Raw genomic sequence first — 20,881 nt, forward strand, 5'->3', positions numbered from 1 at the left:
ACCCATACCCAAACACACCCAACCATACCCACACCCAACCATACCCACACCCAACCACACCCAACCACACCCACACCCAACCATACCCAACCATACCCACACCCAACCACACCCACACCCAACCATACCCAGCCACACCCACACCCAACAAAGTCAAACAGGCCTCCAGTCAAACAGTCAAACACTGCTCTTCACGCCGGTGTTTTAAGTTTCCCTCTAAAAAGCAGATTTTCTGATTTCGGGGGCTCTGAGTCAGCCATGTGCATCACCACTGTCCACCACTATCTGATCCAGGGACAGCCAGATACATGACTGGAAATCAAACACACCCATTTCATCAATACATAAGATGGAAAAGGAAAAGCGTATGTCATCATAATCCGTCAGCAGCTCTAATCACATAATGCTCAGATATCGACTTCACTTATAAGAGATGCTTCTTAGTCAGTAACCTGATTAGTCACTTTCTAAAACAAGCAGGAAGCACAAAAGTAAAATAAAACATTTGAACTTGACTGAGGAACACTCCTCTTCCTGGAGTGAAAACACTAAAATTAGCGCTTCACTCATCCATCCCTGCATGCACCTGGCCACAGACTCATTGTATAAGCACAGGTGGTCACTGATCTCTCTCTGAACTGCGTCACAATAGGCTGCGTCCTGTCCTCTATATACTATGAGGGCAGCGTCCACAAATAGTCCAGCGGCTAATGGCTATAGCTGGCCGTGTTTGTGCTGCTGTTTATCTGGCCGCCTCATCAGGCCCCATTAGCAGACTGGGGGGATTCCTACCAGCACCGCTGCTCCCTCCACCCGCTGCTCCCTGAGGCGCCTGAGCAGAGGAGAAGAAGAAGGAGAAAAACTGGGGGAAGGTGGCAAACGGGGAGGCACACAGACAGGAAGTGGGTGTAATTTCCTCAGGAAGCTATCAGAGCCATTTCTATGTATGACCTATCAGATGAAAAGAGAGAGAGAGAATGAGGAAAGGAGGAGGAAAAAAGGCTGAGAGGGATAAAGGTTGATAAAATAAGAGCCTACGAGTGTTTTTACGGAAGAAATATTACAGACTAAACTGCATCAAACAAAACCTCGTGTGCCGCTCGACTCGAAGTTCACAAGGGAAACAGAAAAGGAAGTTGCCTGCACAGCATGAACGAAACCCCGAGTTGAACAAATGAGGAACTCGCAGAAAGGTGTGAACAGGGGAGGATGACTGAAGACTTTTCATTCTGAATAGAAAACCACAAAAGGTTTTGGGTTTTTTTCTTTTAGCAACAGGATGGCATTTGAGCCTGAAACCCTACGGCAAATATATATGAAATAAAAGTAGGGTCCTCAATGTGAAAATTCAGGCCATACGTGTATCTAAACAACTATTGTTTCAAGCTTTTAGCAGAACTTCTAGGTGTTTCATTCAACACCAGGACATTAAATAGAGCCAACTTTAACGCCTGTACTGTGGTGATATACTTCTAGGAGTTACTAGGACAAGCACGACGCTAGTTAGTCCTTATAGACTAAACAGAGAGAGAGAAAGCAAGGGGGCCTCGTGAGAAGGGAAGAGGGAGCGTGGAGGAGAAATTAAAAGAGGGGACACGCTGCAGCAGGAAATGAAGGACAAGGCAGCGGTGGAAAGAAAAAAACAGGCAATGGAAAGAGACGTGTGAGAAACTCTGGAAAGTCTAACAAGCATCCAGAAACGGTGTTTGAGCTCAGACCTACACCTTCACGTTGTGTTGTGAGCTTTAACACACACACACACACACAAACATGCACACTGAACACTGGCAACCTTGACCAAATGGTTTTGGCTGCAGCTGGCAGAGTTGACAGTGAGCTAGCACCTCAGTGAAAACAGAGCCAGAGGCATTTCTGAGTATGGAACATGCGTGTGTGTGTGTGTGTGTGTGTGTGTGTGTGTGTGTGTGTGTGTGTGTGTGTGTGTGTGTGTGTGTGTGTGTGTGTGTGTGAGTGGCATGTATATGTCTTGATATTTAACATGCAGCGTGCATAGGAACTGTTTTAGAACTGGAAGGTTTAATATAGCCTAGATGTGCTAGAAAGACTGTGTATGTGTGTGTGTGTGTGTGTGTGTGTGTGTGTGTGTGTGTGTGTCTTAAGTGTAAACTGACAAAATTACACTCAGTGTAATAAATAAAATGCTATGGGACAAGTGATTTGCTTCCCAATGACTAGAAATGAATAAAACATGAGCCAATAAATGAATAAATCAAAGATTCAAGGACATTGATTATATTTGTCACATACTCTTAAGGGTGTGCTAAAAGACGTGTGTGACGAATAATAATAATAATTAGAATAAGGGTAGAAAAAAAAAGACTGTGAATAGAAGAAATATTAAAAAGGATAAAACATTCCAGTGACATTGACAGTGGCTCTGGTCGTATCAGCTTCACCGGGCCACTAGTTGCCGTGACGATGCCGGGCCGTAGACTCGGGAGGGCGAGTCTACGGCCCGGCATCGTCACGGCAACTGTCAACCAGGATCAGTCTGCGGCGATGTGGGCATCCCACCCGTATCATTCACCTGACTTTGTGGGTGTGGCCTATTTTTGTTGCAGTATTACCATTCATTTGTTTCTGATTTTTTAACCAAAGTATAAACATAAGTAAAACTTATAAATACCAAAGTGTAAAAGTACACTTGTTAGGCTAAAATTCCTGCATTCATAGTAAAAGTACAATAGTATTAGCATCAAAATGTACTATCCACCAAAAGTAAAAGTACTACCAACACAGAAAGGCCCATTTAATTAGTAGTAATAGTATAATTATTGACACATTAATGTGTAAGAACACAAAGTTCTCCAAAGATCCGACCCCATTTTACACCAGACTGATTTATTTCACGTAAAAACGTACAAAATCATCTCCCGAGGGAGCCCGACCCCTGACCCCAACGAGAGGTTCAAGGTCCACCCACCACAGACTCACACAGTCTCCTGTGGGAACGCGGTTCTGACCGAAAACGTAACCTAAAAACGGCGTCACAGGAGAGAAAAGGCAGAGTTTAAAGGGACGGCTTTGCCTTTGCACGAGTTACAAACTGGAGATGTGGAGGAAAAACACAGAGGGTCTGATGAAAGAGACTATGAAGTTGCATCATGGGTAATTGACCCATACTAGCGAGGTAAAGTCAGGACATTTCAACCTCTGCTGCTTAGACTTTTAACCATTATCTTTTCTATTGTCCCACTAAAAAAAAACACACATTATTTCTGCTTTCGACTGATTAACCCGACAACAACAAGAGCATCTTAAATCATTCTACAAACCGGCTCGATTAACGATAAGTCTCTCATCACCTCGCAGAGATAAGACGTCTCGAGATAACGAGGCGTACCGTGACAAAACGTCTGCATGGAAGTTCACGCGGGTAAAAGGGCAACGGAGCGGCGGCGTGAACACTACGGAGGGCAGGATCGGCGAGACACCGGCGACAGTGAGTGTACAAAGGAAGTGACATCATGTGTGAGAAAGAGAGAGAGAGGGAGCGCCTTGTCTGTGGTAAAGGTGTAAAAAAAAAGATGCTGTTTTTCCTCCTCTTTTTGACGACCACATCCTTTTTTTCCCCCTTCAATCATCCCTCTACATCTTGTTTCATTTTCCTTCCCTCTCTTCACCTCCCTCCCTCGTCTCCTCCACCTTTAGCTTCAAAATAAAGCGGCCCCTTATGCGATCGCTCCAAGACAGCCAGTGCATTCATGGCCGGCAGACAAGGGCCAATTATGTAATTTAACGACCATTACGTAGCGGCTAAAATAAGATTATGGCCAACAGCGCCGGGAAAACACAGGCAGGCCTTTTCATTGCCTTCCATGTCGTCCGAACAGAATCCTATTGTTGAGTCCCTCTGTTTCTGTTTTAAGTGACCTTTTCTTCCTGCGATTTTACTTTTGATACAGAGAATCCCTGACCTTCTCCTCGTATGATTTCAGTGGAGCAGACATTGCTGCCAGAGGTTTTTAATGATGCTGAACAACCCCCCCCCCTCCTCCTCAACATCCCAGCATTTTTAAGGACGATGTTAAACAAGGTATCCCAAACAAACAAGCCTCCCCCCTCGTTCATGCACAAACAGAGACCAACACACACCTTCCTCTTCATTTTCTGTCTCGGAGCCAAAGTATACTTCACTCTCCTGCCTCAACAAACTGCCAACCCCACCCCCCTCCCCGTCCCCGTATAGAGGTCATTGGCCTCATGGAAACAGTCGTGTATCGACTGGCATGGATTGGCAGCTCGCAGTAAACCTCCAGCTTGGCCTAACTGCTTCCATGTGTGTGTGTGTGTTTTAATTGCTCGAGCCAAAACACAGAAACAACCCGATTTGGCATTTTTGTGACGAAGACTGCACTCCGCTCATGTCCGTGCGTTCATTGGCTGCCGGACTTTGACGGGAGACCAAACAAAGCGGCGGCAACAACAAGCAGACGCTGAACATTTGTTGGAAGGGATTCAGGCCGCTCCCAGAATCAAAGTCTTTGAGGCCGAAAAACAAAAAATACATGCCTCTGGACTTTTTGCACGCGAGCACACCTTGGTTCCCGATGCTGACCTCGTGCCAAAGGTTCGCCGTCCAGATACAGAACATTCCTCTCTCTCTCTCCCTCAGGATCGACTTATTAATGAGGCATCGAGTAATCATTCAAGCTTCATCCCAAACGGCTCTCTGTGCTGATTATTATCAATGAAATAATGACTCCAACTGTGATTATGTAACACTCAGGATGAGGCAAATGAGCTGATAAAACATCCCATATAATGTTATATAAGATGATCAGAAATCATAAAAGGTCTCCCTGCATCAATAAAGGATGAATAAATAAACACATTTTTGTATCCTGTATATATGTATTAGGGGTGGGTAAAAATATCGATACAGCAATATATCGCGATACTTTGCCGCCCAATACAATATCGTTGTGAATGCAGTACTTTATCCTTTTTCATTTTATTTTCAATATTTATTCCAGTGAATTTTCTTGGGAAATAATAAAATGAAGAGGCTGTTTTGAATGAAATAGTTTTGACTCAATTTGTCCTCTGATCAATACCATCTGATGTACATATACAGGTACTTGTGTTTTCATCTTTATTTATATCGCAATATCGTGATACGTATCGTATCGTGACCAATGTATCGCGATACATATCGTATCGTGAGGTTCTTGCCAATACTCACCCCTATATATATTTTTTTTTCTTTTCTTTTTTTTAAATGTTTTGATAGCTAGCTAGACCGCTTCTTCAAGTCACTCGTGATATTTACAATTATCCTTTATAATGGAAACCATGGTAACACCGTTTTTGGACGTCTTCTCAACAGCTGGTTTCTAATGTTAGTCGTGCTGAAATAAAAGTAGGCCTCTACTTTCCTGAACTTCTACAATATTAGTATTATTTATGTTCATAAAAGAGCGTGGAGAGAAGATGAAAGTAAACGTCTCCATGTATCTTTCAGGACCTTCGTCTCGCTCAGAGGTCATCGGTCCGAGATTGATCCGAGAAACGGCAATCTTTAAGATTTATCTGATATCCTATTGGCAAAATAAAAACGTTCAACAGGTCTGACATGAGGATGAAGTATCTACACCGATGTCAGCGAAATAACACAGAACACAGTAGATAAAGTGTATGCATCTGTCGGGACCTGCGCCTCCCTCAGAGATTAGCCGTCCACGAGGAGCAACAGCGTTCAGACGGTGGCTTGCGTGGCCGCGGCTTTGCACTTCACTATTTTTCCAGGTTTTTTTCCCTCAAAAATGTATGACTTCATAATCTCACAAATTTTTATGAGCTCTTTCTCGGAAATCTACCACTCTAATTTCAAAATATTCAAGTTTTTTCCTCATAAATATATGACTTTAATCTTCGAAATGTCAAGTTTTTTATTATCCACCCATGGCCCTGACACACTGTCATAATTATCAGTATGAGCCAGCGACTGCTTTACAAATAGGCTCTATGATTATGTGTCGATACGCTTCACAGAGACGAGTTCAGTTCCAGGCCTCGGAGAAAATAGTCAAAAATGCCAGTTTACAATTTCCCAAAGCAACGTTTTCAAATTGCTTGGTTTGCTCCAAACTGTTCAACGACCACGAATAATGAACTTCACCATCTTCACAATTGCAAAGCTGGAAAAAGGGACATTTGGGGCATTTTTTTTTCAATAATGAAAAAGAAAGCAAATACACTTGAGACAGAAATGTAGTCAGCCATGAACCAATAATAAATCAAATTAAAAAAGTTGAAATCGCAAAAAGGATTATTGTCAAGTGTCCTTCGTGCTGCGATGTCTCCTACAATATGCCAAACGTAAGATTGCTTTTTGTTTGTAAAGGCCTGAGTGCTGCTGACACACAGTCTCTGTCTGCAGAAACACTCAGACTGGAGGACCTTTCACCCCGGCAGACCCCCCATCTCTCACTCCTCCAGAGTAAACAACTGTGAGTCCAGTCTTGCCTTTTTCAAACACCGAGCCTCAAATGAAAGAGCTCATTCTCCGCTCTCACTCACTCACTCCGTCACATCAGCTTTCCAGCCAGCCGCCATCTCTCTGACTCACACTTGGACAGATGGATGTAACTCTTTCCATTCGCTACCTTTTTTTTTTTTTATAAGGACTGCTGGGAACAAGCTGCTGTAGCCCTGGTTCAACTTACCCAAACTTCTCTCATCATTAAGTCTGACAGCGGACAATTGGCTGCATTCATTTTGGCCTCTGATGGAGTCACACACACACACACACACACACTGACACACACACACACACACACACACACTGACACACACACACACACACACACACACACACACACACACACACACACACACACACACACACACACACACACACACACACACACACACACACACACACACACACACACACACACACACACACACACAGTGACAGATCGGCAGGTGAACACACGTGACTGAGCTGCTTTAACTAAGAATCGCTTCCCTGTAAATGAGCCGAAGTATGACGAACACACAGTTGTGCGTCAGCTTCATGGTGAAATGAACACATGAAGACAACAATCAATGTTTTGCCTGCATTAAAACCGCTCTGACCAACGGGCAGAACGAGTCAGTGCAGGAGGGTAGTTCTGTAATTCCATATATTTATATATTTATTACCCTGATGAAGTCATAGTGGGATTATCTTTATTTTTCCAAGACTAATTGTTTTTTTTTTTATCGTGATCAACGCTGAAATCCTATGTTTTCTAATCTTCTACGACGCGTTCTCTCATGACCTGGACTTCGACCAATAGGAGCACAGAACACAGTTCCAACACACAACTGTAAACCTGGCGACGTGAAAGAGGAGTGATGTTGTTTTTAAGTTTTTTCCCCCCTTAAACACAATGCAGCCATTCACATAAGCACCGCCGTTGCTTGTTTACATTCGCCTTCCTGGAAGTCGTTTCCAAGCTCCTCCTTCCCAGTGACATCACGGCCATCGTGGAATACGTTGTGATTGATCGGCTGGTGACCATGGTAACTGAAGAAATATATCGTGTAGGCAGAACCTGGCATTGGAATGACAAAGACAGTGGGCGGACAGGGAGGGTCTAATGAAAGCATGCATGAGGAGCATTATGGGATGAAATGATTCCTGAGCTTGACCCATAGTGAAGTCGGGATATCTTGAACTCTACTGCTTTCATTTAGACCAATCAAGCGTTCGATCCAAACTCAATGAAACACTAGATAAAGATCTCCTATTACAGTATATTTAATTTTACATTCCAATATAATCTATATTATACAATCCTACCAATAACTCCACTGGTAATTGTCCACGACATGCACACACTTTTCAATTCCATGATTCTAGATGCAAACATGAGTCACCGATGATGTCAAATGACACAGCGGTGATATAGAGCTCACTGCAGCGTAAACTGTTGTGTCTATTAGCGTCTATTATAAAAGGGAGGAGTTGTTGTAGTCGGCCCGGCACGATAATTACCTTATCGGCTAATCGTAGAAAACATGGACATGATCTCCATTATGGTCGGTGACCTCGATATCGCCCGTTGCTTTTACTGCAGGGTTTTCCCCGACCATTATGAGACTTGGGCGCAGAGCCAAGGCATTTTTTTACAGCCGACACACACACACACACACACACACACACACACACACACACACACACACACACACACACACACACACACACACACACACACACACACACACACACACACACACACACACACACACACACACACACACACACACTATGTTGACACATTTCTGGCTGTGCTGCTTCTGTCCTCTTGTCTGTACTTGCATTATAACGCTACTATCAGTACATCAGTGACATTAAATGGTCTTAAAATGACAAAAAAAATACAATTTATGGGGATTTTTCTCTCTCGTTGCTATCATCATACGCCTCCCCCCCCCCCCCCCATCATGGTAGAAAAGGCGCGGGTGTGTGTTACGAATAACATCAACAACGGCTCCGTCCAAGAGTCCCAGTAAGCCACGACAGCGTGACACTGATCCAGCATAAACAAAACCAGGACCTGAAACTGCAGCAAACATGAAACACAGTGAGTCATCATCAACAGTGTTATCTCCACCTTTTCTTTCTAGAAACTGTCTGTCAGTATCGTTTGTCTTTTTGATGCTGCAGGAAACCATCACAGATAAAAATCCTGTTAATCCAGGTAATCATCGCGTGAATACCGAGGTACGTCGTCACACGGATCCCACTTAATGATTTACAACCCCGACCTGGAGATCGCCGACGGCAACCCGATCAAACAATATTAAAAAGGAACAGAAATGTCCTGCCAACGAGGTGAGACAGGCACCTGTCTGCATGCCTACATGTCATCCATTCACATGTACTCAGCGACACCTTGCTCCGTGCTGAGGAGGTCAGCTGTGGTTTCAGGTGGAGTCACATGCTCCGTGTAGCGTGACCGCCTTCCTGTGAACGCACACACACACACACACACACACACACACACACACACACACACACACACACACACACACACACACACACACACACACACACACACACACACACACACACACACACACACACACCTGTAACTTCACCTCTTCAGGAGGAATCAGTCAGATTTTCAAAAGAAAGAGAGAATAAGAGCGGCCCGGTCCGCTCTGTCTCTCATTATCTGCTGCCTTCAGCCAGGGAAGAATACCAGTGTTGCCTTTGAAGTCCGAGCCCGACTACAGTAAATTATAAGGCTGCCATGTAACACAGCTCCAGGCCCTCAGGACCCCCCCCCCCCCCCCCCCCCCCCCCCCCTCGGCTGTTCCACCATGGGTGCCACTACCTGTCCTTCCAGTTGTTGGGTATGTCTCACAGAGGACAACGCCAACGCTTCACCGTAGCCCTACCCGCCGTTCATCCGTGCCCTCTGAGAGACGGTTGGATGTGGGTGAGAGACGGAGGGGGAGAGGGAGAGAGAGAGAGAGAGAGAGAGAGAGAGAGAGGGAGAGAGAGAGAGAGAGAGAGAGAGAGAGACGTGGCACGGCAACTCAGGTTAAATAGCCAACATTCCTTTAAAAGAAAGAGAAGGTAGCCTTTAGGCTTCAGACAAGCCTGCACTTGTAAAAACGTGGAGAGAGAGAGAGAGAGAGAGAGAGAGAGAGAGAGAGAGAGAGAGGGAGAGAGAGAGAGAGAGAGAGAGAGAGATGACAAGTGCCGTGCTCCTCTAGCCGAGCAGAGTGAAACAGGAAGTGGCAGGGCCCTGCTTCACATGAGGCCTCTGGGGTGCAGCGTCTGGCTGTGAACGCATCACAGTCTCGGAAACCGCCAGCTGCGACGCCCTCAACACACACACACACACACACACACACACACACACTCCAATAATTAGCCAACCTACTAAATTTCACTGGAATCGTGAGTTTGTTACAGAGCTCACAGCCCTGCAGGAGTGAAAGTGAGTGGAGGCACGAATACGTCAGACTGGCAACATGGAAATAAGGAGGATTAATGGAAACATCACGGCTTACTGGCAAGCACGACCCACGACCCACGCTGCTGCTGCTGCTGCTGCTGCTGCTGCTGCTGCCACCTTAGATCTCCAGCTAATGACTGCACGAGATAACGAAGCCGCGACAACGTGCACAGTAATTGCAGTTTCCTGTGAGCACAGGAAGCCCGTTCTGCACAGGCGACGTCCTCCGTTTCACGAGGCAAAAAAAATAAATAAAGCAGCATGGATAATCAATTGTATGCAGACACTAATTAGTGAACACTGTCTGGACTGAACCGCCACTCTATAGGCTGAGAGGAGTGAGTGGGGAAACAGAGGAGGGAGGGGGTCAACCAGGAGGGATGGTGTCATACATGACCTTCTTTCCTAGTGTGCACAAAACAATGTAACCAAGAGGGAAAACAAGAGGCACGGATGATGTAAAGATACCTTTGTTTGACAAGAAAACAACACAGAAGCATGTTTTATATCTATATTTCCCTCATGAGAAACCACCACTGTACTCTCCCTGTATGATAAATGTCAGGATACTGTTGGAAAGGAGGAGAATTCAGAAAAGAAACCTCACAAGGTCACCAGCTATGAACTGTCTGCTAATATTTGTAGTTCTTTAGAAGAACCTGAACGTAAAGTCGTAAAATCCGAGGTGGTTTTGCCCGAAAATTCACACGCTGCTGCTGCCTGAAGTTGTTACACCCGCACAACCGCTCCTGACACACACATGCGCACGCGCACACACGCGCGCGCACACACACACATACTCGAGGGGTCCCGATAACGAGACGCTACATTCAGTGTGAAATAAAAACCGTCATCGGCTCGTGTTTTAATCCAGAGCCGAGCCGAGCCGAGCGGAGCCGAGCCCTCCGCCGTCCCGCAGCTCGGTCTGCGGGACGGCGGCTCGGTTTGTCTCCGTGAAACAAAACCCACCGCGGAGACTTTTATTTTTATTTTTTAAAAACGACCCCCCCAAACACAAACGCCTTCAAAGTTGTACTCTTTGTCACATCCGCGTTATGATGTTGGGATAATAAACTCACCCGTGAATAGAGAGAAAGCAGCGGCCGAAGCGTCTAATAGGTTTCCTGTTCCAAAGTTGCCGTGTGTGTCAGTGGGGGAAAAAAACATTGTACGCGGAAGTACACTTCAAAAAAAAAAAAAAAGGCACAGGGTGATCAGCAGACGGCGGATACAAAGTAGCGAGAGATTCTGTCGTTTCAAAATAATCCATCACAATGTGTGTTTTTTTTTCAACACTTTAAAACTGCTTGTTGCTTATTTGTGTTTTACAGCTTGTTTTTTTAAAAAGTTTTTATGTATTTGTTTGGTTTAAAAAAAAAAAACGGCTTGTTTCCGCACTGTGTTACACACTAACTCGTCCCCACCCTGTGATATACTGGATATGAATATTTTATAATAACACGAGTTTGGTTTTTACATGGTTTGTAGGCCTTTTTTTTTTTAGAGAAAACAATCAAAACTAGGCTACACCACAAATACTTCACCAGATATTTGTGTTACATCGAAGTGATGTTCATGTTATTTGCACTTTACAACACAACTGCTTTTGATGTTTGGTTCATTATTAGCCATTATTATTCCTACACGAACTCAGAGGAAGCCTTTTGCATAAAACTATCACGAGTATTAATCAGATATCATTTGTTTTCTTTCTATATTACTCAATTATTCTGTATCTCCTAAACAACCTCCATAAATGGTTTCCCCTTTGTGCTCCTTTATATCTCTAATTATCACTATTACTATGAACTATAATGCACACTCAACAATAGATTACAGACCGTAAAGGAGTGAAATCAAAGCAACTGTTGACAGAGTTGATTGCTCAGGTCAAACTTTGCTCAGGTCGCCCCGCTTCTCTTCTGGCCTCCTTGCGCCACCTAGCGGACAAACGCACACATGAGCGGGTCCCCTTCACATCTACTGTTTCACCTACTGGACTGACCTCACAATTTGTCCAAATTACACACATTGAATACTCAAGTAGAAGTACAGATACTTGTGTTCCAAAGAGTAGAAGTAGAAGTACTGATTCAAGAAAGTACAGGCTCTGAAGTGTACTCAAAGTATAAAGTAAAAAGCAAAAAAATCTCTATGAAGGACATTTCTACTGGCTGAATCTTGCATCATATTCATAAGAAAAAAGAATCGATAATTCCCCTCAAGTGCATTAAAACTAAAGCAACAAGTTTTGAAAATGTGAGGAGTAGAAAGTACATATATTTGTTTTAAAATGGCGTAAAAATAAAGTTTATAAAAACTCTTAATGACATAAAACTATATTTCTATTTATTGAAGCTCCATTTATATTGTAAATCTTCAAATTGACTTCCTGTCCAAAGTTGGCTTTATTTGAAGCTTTATGTTTATTTTGCATCACGAGTTGAAACAGTTCTGAACGGTTTATGCTGGTATTAAAGGAGGCATGTAGGACTGTATAGGAGGATGAACTGCAACGACACGAGGACCTTGTCACTTCCTGCTCTCTGTCTGCTTCCCCGTCAGGTGGTCAATGCCTCCTCGTTGCTCGTCTCATGGTCATAACCTTGATTTATTCACACACCTTGAGTGGCGATTTAAGATCGACAGTTGAGGACATCAGGTCGTTTCTGTGAGGTTGTGCATACATTCCTCGGTCACGGCCTCGACTTAAAATATGTGTTTGGACCTTTGAAGTGTGTCGTCACTGTGACTTCAGCTTGGATTTGCATTCAAAGGATGATTTCCTGATTGGCGGTGAGAGGTTTGCAGTGACGTTTGGACAAATGGAATAATCCTATAATCAAATGTAATAGTATTCAAATACTAGCCCATAAATTATGTCCATCAGAGTTTTTGATAGTCAACATTTGGGTATGAAAATGAAAAAGGTATATATATATATATAGACAAGTTCCTCATGATGTCTCAGACTATTATGATTATTATTGTGTAAAAAGAAAGTGTCAATTTTAACCAAATTGTTGTATTAAGAAGTAAATCAGGAAAATAGTTACTAATTAACCAAATTATTATTAATTAAACAACACCGTCAGCAATTACAATATTTTTATATTATCGTCTGATTATAAATGTAATGCTTTTGTTAATCCAATTAACTGAGATCCAAATAATTTTGCTATGATTAAATCAATTTCCTTCATAATGTAGCTCTTTCTTGAGAATCACATACATTTGTATCAGTTTAATAACTTTGTATTTCTTGTCAAAACTAAGCACAAAATTAAAATTTGAATTATATATATTATCATTTACCAGCTAGGAGACATAAAGTGATCAAATAGAAATGTAGTTTTATTCCAAATATTTAAATATGCCGTGGTGTCCCGAAATAATATGATTGTTTTATAAAGTTATAAATGTGACGGAGAGCATGAAATTAATTTCCAACATTATGACAGAAATCTAGAGCCGCCTCACTTTCAGCCGCTCGACGTCGCACAATGAATCCATTCAAACAAACACAGTCAACAACAGTCCACTATCCAGAATAATGTTTATTGCTTTTGAAGATATTCATCTTTTTTCTTCTTTTTTCCTCTTTACAGTAAAACAAAGAGTGATGACAGGGAAAACCACTGCATTGTCATTGTTGGATGTGTACACACACATACGCACACGAAGGAAACCGTATTTACAGCTGTTAGTCGGTGACGGGAGGTCTTTCCTGTAGCAACTCAACGAACATAGAGCTTTACATTAACTTTACAATAGAGCTTTCACAACTGATCATATACCGCCACTGTTTGACAAACCATAGGCTAGAAAGGCTTATGAAGCTGTACAATATGATTTAGTGTCCACTCTGTGCTGAGAAACAGGCCGGAGGCAGGATGTTGGTCATTAGATCTGGGTAGAGCAAACAGTTTTTGAATATTTCATTTTTTTCCTCAAGCAAAACCGATTGCCCCGCTGCTGGCACGGACAAAAAGCACTGATTGAAAAATAATCAAAACAGATTTTTCGTGGGAGGATTTAAAAAAAAAGAAAATGCAAAGACAAATTATTCACATTTGACTAATTACAGTACGTTACACTGGGCGAATGCTAACTATAAAAATAAGTCTACTGGTGTATTTGTGAACCCAAAGGGTTCGTACGTTGGGCATCTGGCAAAAATGACCAAAGGGCACAATTAATTGGGGGTCGAGAAAATCAGAGACAACTCCCAGTGTGAACTCTGTCCTCATCATAGAAAAACATCTTCAGAGTGCAGATCTTCTGCCATTAATAATTTAAACTTACACCTAAGCTTATAATTTTTCCAACATGTTTAAATACTGAATTAAATCACAACAATACAGCTAAATCTTATCATAGTGAATAATAATTAAATGTACACCATAATAAAATATATACAGTGAAATATTCATACAAATTTCTCGGTTGGCCCAGCTCCCTCTGCTCTCTTTTTCTGTCCTTTTTTTTTTTTTTTTTTGTTAGAAAATGTGCAGGAAATACTTGAACCACAGGACAAAAGAAATATTCACAGACTATCACAGGTAACTATTAGAAATATGGATTTTCAACATTTAAATTAACCCCGCAGGAAACGATATCATAGAAAAGTAAGTGCAACATAAACTCCAGGGCAACAATTTCACTCACAGGATTACGGAGGTAAGATGATTTCATTGAAGGAGACCGAAAAGGACCACTAGGTGGCAGTATTTGACCACGTCTCAAGAATGATAGCGATTCCACATGTAGAGTCCAAATCTCAAGAATTACAGGACAAATCTGTAAAAATTGGATCGATCTGAGCATTATTTGTTGTTCTGTTCCGTTAATATAGGGATGCTGTTTCGTTAATGTTTGTCGAGGCAGGCGTTGCAATTTACCACCTGGCCGCGCTTCTATCGTAGTTCAGCCGCAGACAGCAGATTGTACTGCTGGCAACGCGTAAAACAAGCCTACGCATCATGGAGCCGTCATTTGGTGTGAGGGATCAAAACAGAAAGGACAGGACGGTGATACAGACAGCTCATACCCTAAAAACTGTACGTTGTAATATCCTAACATGGACTTGTGTAATGGACTGTAGGTAAGTTTAAAACTTCCACAGCAAACAGGGAAACAGTTATTCCACAGCAAATAACAGAACTGCCTTTCCTGGAGGAAGGATCTGCCAAGAGGGGTTGGGGTTAGGGGGGGGGGTCTACAATTTAAAGCAGAAAAGTGTCTCCGAGAAGAGAAAGGAGAGAAAAAGAGAGTTATCAGAGCTCAGACTGGCAAGATGGTGGATCCGGGAGGAGATGTATTAGCTGCGTATCATTTTGAGAGTCTCTGTCTCCCTGTGTCTTTCATGCAGAGCTGCGGAGGGGGAAAGTGACGGAGGCAGGGACGGGGGTGGGGGACTGACGGGCATCAGGCTCTTCACAGGCCGCGGGGACACTGTCGGGGGGAGAGAGGAGACGGGTGGCAGCGCGCTCCCTTTCTTTCCATCCAGCACTATCTGTGATCGGTTCGCTAGGCTGGATTCCTTCCTGATGCCGAACTCGTGCTCGTTCTCGTTGTCCGAGCTGCAGTCGCTCAGATCTGTGATCTCCAGGTCCGAGTCCGACTCCGGGTCCTGCTTCACGCCTCCCCTCCTCTCCGTGGGGCTCTGCCGGCCCGTCCCAGTCCCGGCTGACAGGCCGAGGGCGCCCAGGCCCAGACCCAGACCCAGACCCAGGCCCAGACTCAGCCCTGCGCCTGGAGGATTGGCCTCCGCCCTCTCCCTTTCCGCCCCGTTGCCAACGTCCGTCCGACCCAGTGACAGGCTCCCGGGGTACGGTGGCAGGCAGAGTCTGACTGGCTGACCACCCGCCGTGCCGTTTGTCCCTCCGGTTTGCCCCGCTGCTCCCCTCTCACCCCCACCTGCCTCCCCCGGGGGAAGAAGGGAGGAGAAGTTGTGAGGCAGCTGGGAAAGGCTGCTCTGCAAAGGGTTGGGGTAAAACTGGGAGGGGTAGAGGGAGCCAGGGGGCAGTTTGGGGCAGTTATTGAGGGAGAAGGCCCCTGGGAGGTAGGGGTTGAAGCCCCAGGGGTAGTCAAAGGGCGGGTTGCGAGGGTACGGGCCCAGCAGGGACGGGGGTTTGGTGTAGCACGGGGCACCTAGGACAGAGAAAATCCAGACATGGAGGTTAACTCTCAGAAGGGCCAAAGGTTTCTTGACATACAACATCCAAGAATGTTCACTAATTATGCTCATCGGCATTAGCAATTCTAATCAGAAGCCACGGGGGCCAATTCTGGCACGGCTGCTTTCAACAACAACAACAAAAAAAAAAAAAAACCTGATGGTTCATTTATGCATGCCAGTACTGAGTCGCACACCCACTTCACACTCCGGAAAACCAGATGTGAACACAAAGATCCTGCACTGCAGTGAATAAACTAATCAAGCAGTCTTCCAAAACACCGTATTACGCATTTATTATGTGTTTTTTTTAAAAGGAGATGGCACATATGATCACGGTGGTGAAAGTCCTGCTGGTTGAAAAACACAGCTGAGATATAAAGAATGCATCGGCACGGACCGTGTGCTTCCAGAGGTTAAGGAACCGACAGGAAGGAAACTGTCGACGTGTCTCCGTATGATTTCACATTAAGCAAAAACCTTAATATGTCACAAATTAAATACGGCATCACGTTGGAATTCCGTTTCCTTGCGAGCATCACTTGATAACAGAACGAGGGCATAAATCAGAGGTGATGCTGGAATTCAATTTTAATGAACAAACAAAAGCGTTGCCTTTCCACCTACTGTACTTCCTTCCAACTGACAACCAACTCAAAGATTCTCTCTCTCCCTGCTGCACCCTCCACCTCTCTCAGCCTCCCTCGCTCACCCTCTCTCTCTCTCTCTCTCTCTCTCTCACTCTGTTATTTACTATGCAGGGCTAATTTGACAGTGGTGAAGTCTCTGCGTGCTGGGCCAGGAGTAGCTGGCAGACACATGAATATTGAATCAGTCAGGCAGGCCTCACTTGCTTATGAAAACACAGTAATGGGCGCCCACAGGCCACAAACTGAAGCCTGCACCCTCAATTAGGGCCTTCCTGCCTGGGAAGGGATTAGGACAGCAGGGACACATGGGAGGGAGAGGAGGGTGAGAAGAGAAAAAGGGGGGAATAGGACCTGAGGACAAACAGAGTGGTGGGGGTGGGGGGGGGTTGGAAGGTTGTGTGATGAGGAGTGCATATGTGTGTGTGTGTGTGTGAGTACATTTGTTTACACACTGCTTCTCTAGCTCTGCACATTCGTACACATTCTGATGCAGAGTGTAGAAGTACAAAGCAGGTGCATTAAACTATAAACGGATAATATATAATAGGAAGACACGCGAGTCAGCGCTGCGTTCACCGACGCTCGCGTTGCAGAGAAAGAAGAGGACGAATGCGGCGAATCGCGCTGAAAAAGGTGGATGATAACTCCAGCTTTCACCTCGTTTCTTACCACCGCCCAAATGCATAATTCACCAGCTAACCTGGCCTCTCTCACCCCGAAGCATAGCCTCACCGCGGGCTGCGATGGGACAGCCATCTCTTATTTCCTTTAACAATAAATGTTCATGCCTCCCCATATCCTCATTGCTCTCCCTGCTCTCCCTTCTCCACCTCCCTTTGTTTAAGAAGCTCTGTCGGCTGCCTATAGCGCCTCACTCTGCACAGGCCGTCTTTCTCCTCACGAAAAAGGCTTTGTCTCTGGGATACGAAAGATTCCTATTTTTTTTTATATATATATATTTTTGTTGGCTCACCTGAACTGAGGAAGGGGAATGCATCCAGTCTCAGCTTGTCTCCTTCGGGCCCCGGCGGCGCGGCCCCTCGATCAAACAGGGACGTTCCCCTGCCAGAGTCTGGCAAACGAGGAAACAGGGACTGTATGGCCTGAGACAAAGAAGAGAGAGAGAGGGGGGGGAAATAATTAAATTAGTCAGTGTGCGTCTCAAATAGAGCAAACGTTACTGCCACAAATCCAACGTGATGGCGCGGCGGCGGTGGAAAGTCATGTGTTGACAGCAGCGCCCCGCAGAGCGTGATGCAAACAGTGACAGAGTCGCGGCAAGGACAGGATAAAAAGGGGTGTCGTGGGACTCGGGTTAAAACGGGAGGTAGGAGGACGCGGCGGCTCAGAGACTCAAAGGCAGGAAGAGTACAGAGTCAAATGGAGACCAGCGATTAAGATTGTGGGCACAAAGGATAAATGACGGGGAGAGAGAGGGATTGTGGGCCTTCGTCCTGCATGAAGGGACACAGGACGAGTAGGACTGAGATCTGAGAGAATGACATCTATTCAGGATGTAGGGCAACTGTGTGTGTGTGTGTGTGTGTTTTCCCTCTGTAAAGTATGTGAAGGAGAGGCAAGGTAAAATAAATGGAACAGTTGAATCTCGGGAATCAAGGGGACAAAGGGGGATTTTTCTCTCCCCCTTAGCAGGCCTTTGGATCAATAGTATCTGTCACCCCACAGCCCCAAGTTTGAAAGGCGAGACTGTACTCCCAAGCTGCGAGATCTGCGTTGCTTAACAAACCGCATTAATGACCCGCCATTGATCTGATCTGACGCGACCCCTTTGCTTTCTATTTCTTTCATTTTCCAATCGATGACAGATGGATACACCATCGGAGACGGATGAGAGAAGGAGGGGATAACGTCTTCTTTTGTTTTAAGGACAAGTTAAAACCGCCCCCCCCTCCTCCATTGTCTCCTTCAGAGTCTCCTTATCCCATCTTAAGGGTACCGCAGACAAATGATGAATGAGTCTTACTGTACTTTCAAGTTACGGGCACTTTCTAGGACATTGGTTGTTACTTATCTGCACAGTGGTACCTAACAAAAATTATATTATAAATGTGTCCATAATGTCTTTAACACATCTGTTCTATTTTCTCTAAATATCATATTAATTTAAAGTACCAGTAATAAATTAGGACTTTTATTTTGCTTTCTGTGTTTTTGCATTTATCTCAATGCAATGTTTTACAATCTCTCTGGGCAAACAATAAGTATTCTATTATGATCTCCATTAGAGACGGTGAATAAAAGATGGGCGCGATGATTACCACCCATTCTCTTGTAAAAAGTGAACGCACAGCAGGGGCCTTCGAAATACAACAGCAAAGATCACTAGAGAGAAATGGATTCACCTGAATCAGATTACTTTTAACACTAAATTAACGAGTAGAGCGCCGTGTCTCGCTAATGCTTTGTTTTTATTTGTTCCAGTTTGTTTTTAATTCCCTGCATATTTAAATGAAATTAATTACCTATATAAAGACAAATAAAGCAAATATAGTTTTTAGTCTGATTTATCAAATGTGTCAGACGTTCATCTTATAAAAGGCCAAGCCCCCCCCCAGCCTACCGTTCGTACCTCTGGGGTGCACTCCGGTGCCGTGGAGCCCCCGTTGAAGTGGTTCTGGGCCAGAAAGAAGGGAGAGTTGGCCATGTCCAGGATGGGGTAGTTCACCAACACCACCTTACTGAAGTTGAACTTGTAGGTGAAACGCTTCCCTTTGGTTTTGTGCAAAATGCGCTTGTTGTAGTAATACCTGCAGAGGAGGAGGAGGAGGAGGAGGAGAGGATATCGAAGGAGAGATGGAGCAGGGGGGTGGATAAGGGATAAAGGAAAAAGGAAGAGGAAGAGGAAGAGGAAAAGAGGAGGCAAGGATTAATATAATGCTCGCATCAAGGTTTTGTGTCTCATCGCTAACGGAAACGAATAAGTAAACAACTCCAGCACTGTAGGTGCAGGGCTTTGCTGATTTCCCACTGTTTTTATTCATCTCCTCCTTACTCAAATCAATTCATGTCTGACTGCATTGATTCAATACAATATGGTTCTTTAAAAGGGAAATTTTATTCAGCGGTTAACAGACAAAAAGCCAAAAAGCAGAATCTCTTCAGGAGGGCCTTTACAGTCAACATTAGAATAAAAACAACAAAAGTAAATCCTCCCTTCATCGTGCACTATATCAATGCAAAACAAATGATTTAATATTATATACAAGTAAATAAAAACATTATCATCATGTGGAAAAATATTGGTTAGGGAAAAAATAAATAAATCAGGAAACACAAATTTGTCACTGTTGAAGGGGAAATAATTGACTAAATGTTAGGTTTGGATGTCATATTTATTTATTCGTCAGGGGCATTTTGAACTCTGAAACATGCTCTCCAACCCAGGTGATGTGTAAATATAGCTGACACTGAGAAGCTGCCACTAACAGAAACGCGCATTTACAAAGACGTCTCCATGGTAACGACCTCAGGTGTCTCCCGCTGGGCATGTAGAGCCATCGTCATGCCCGTTTCCTGTGCCACCCACTGAGGTGTCACAATGTACAGCCTGCCAGGATGCAAGATTGATCAAGAGTAAATGCAAAAACATGGGAGGCCATCTGGGCTCAGGTAAAGGCGTTGGGGTGGTGGGGCTCCGGGGGCCGCAAAACATGAAAAACCTGCGGATGTCTTATCGAGAGTTGAAATCTCAGGGGGGGGGGCGCTTCTTTGAGCGCTCTCCTTGTTTTAAAAGTGACCACGGCGAGTGCACCAAATACAGAATGCATTAGACCAGCTCAGCATTAAATAGCGATGTGAGCGACGCCTCATTATGCAGATGCACGATACCAACCAACGCAGCAGCATGTAAGTATCAGCATGTAGCCACAGTGGCTGCGCCCGGTGCAATGATGTGTACGTGTTTTGCTTTGCGTGGCAATTGTGCCGTGGCCCTTAATTGAGCAATTAAGTGAGGCTAATTAAGAAGGCTAATTGTGGCCCCAGCCAATTCATAACAATTAGAGTCTGACGACAGCCCCCATTAACAAGAGGCCAAAGGAAAGAGGAGG

General features: G+C 44.4%; 2 protein-coding genes across 8 annotated transcripts in view; both read right to left on the reverse strand.

Moving 5' to 3' along the window:
- The window catches only part of arhgef1 (Rho guanine nucleotide exchange factor (GEF) 1), a 35,295-nt gene extending 24,145 nt beyond the window's left edge, over nucleotides 1–11,150 (reverse strand). For 4 of the 6 annotated variants that reach the window (XR_014598274.1, XM_084026327.1, XM_084026326.1 and 1 more), the window contains exon 1: nucleotides 11,063–11,150. The gene's annotated coding sequence lies outside the window, so the exon portion shown is untranslated. The remainder of the gene's footprint in view (nucleotides 1–11,062) is intronic. The other 2 variants (XM_084026328.1, XM_084026325.1) reach the window with 2 other exon arrangements.
- A 4,148-nt stretch (nucleotides 11,151–15,298) lies between these two features.
- Nucleotides 15,299–20,881, reverse strand: part of erfl1 (Ets2 repressor factor like 1) — a 32,261-nt gene continuing 26,678 nt past the window's right edge. For both annotated transcript variants that reach the window (XM_084026711.1, XM_084026710.1), the window contains exons 4-6: nucleotides 19,402–19,579; nucleotides 17,785–17,914; nucleotides 15,299–16,136 (exon numbers count right to left, since the gene is read on the reverse strand). In XM_084026711.1, the coding sequence (XP_083882837.1) occupies nucleotides 15,304–16,136; nucleotides 17,785–17,914; nucleotides 19,402–19,579 (1,141 nt within the window). In that variant the 3' untranslated portion in view covers nucleotides 15,299–15,303. The remainder of the gene's footprint in view (nucleotides 16,137–17,784; nucleotides 17,915–19,401; nucleotides 19,580–20,881) is intronic.

Source organism: Eutrigla gurnardus (assembly GCF_963514095.1).
Source record: "Eutrigla gurnardus genome assembly, chromosome: 14".
Classification (NCBI taxonomy): domain Eukaryota; kingdom Metazoa; phylum Chordata; class Actinopteri; order Perciformes; family Triglidae; genus Eutrigla; species Eutrigla gurnardus.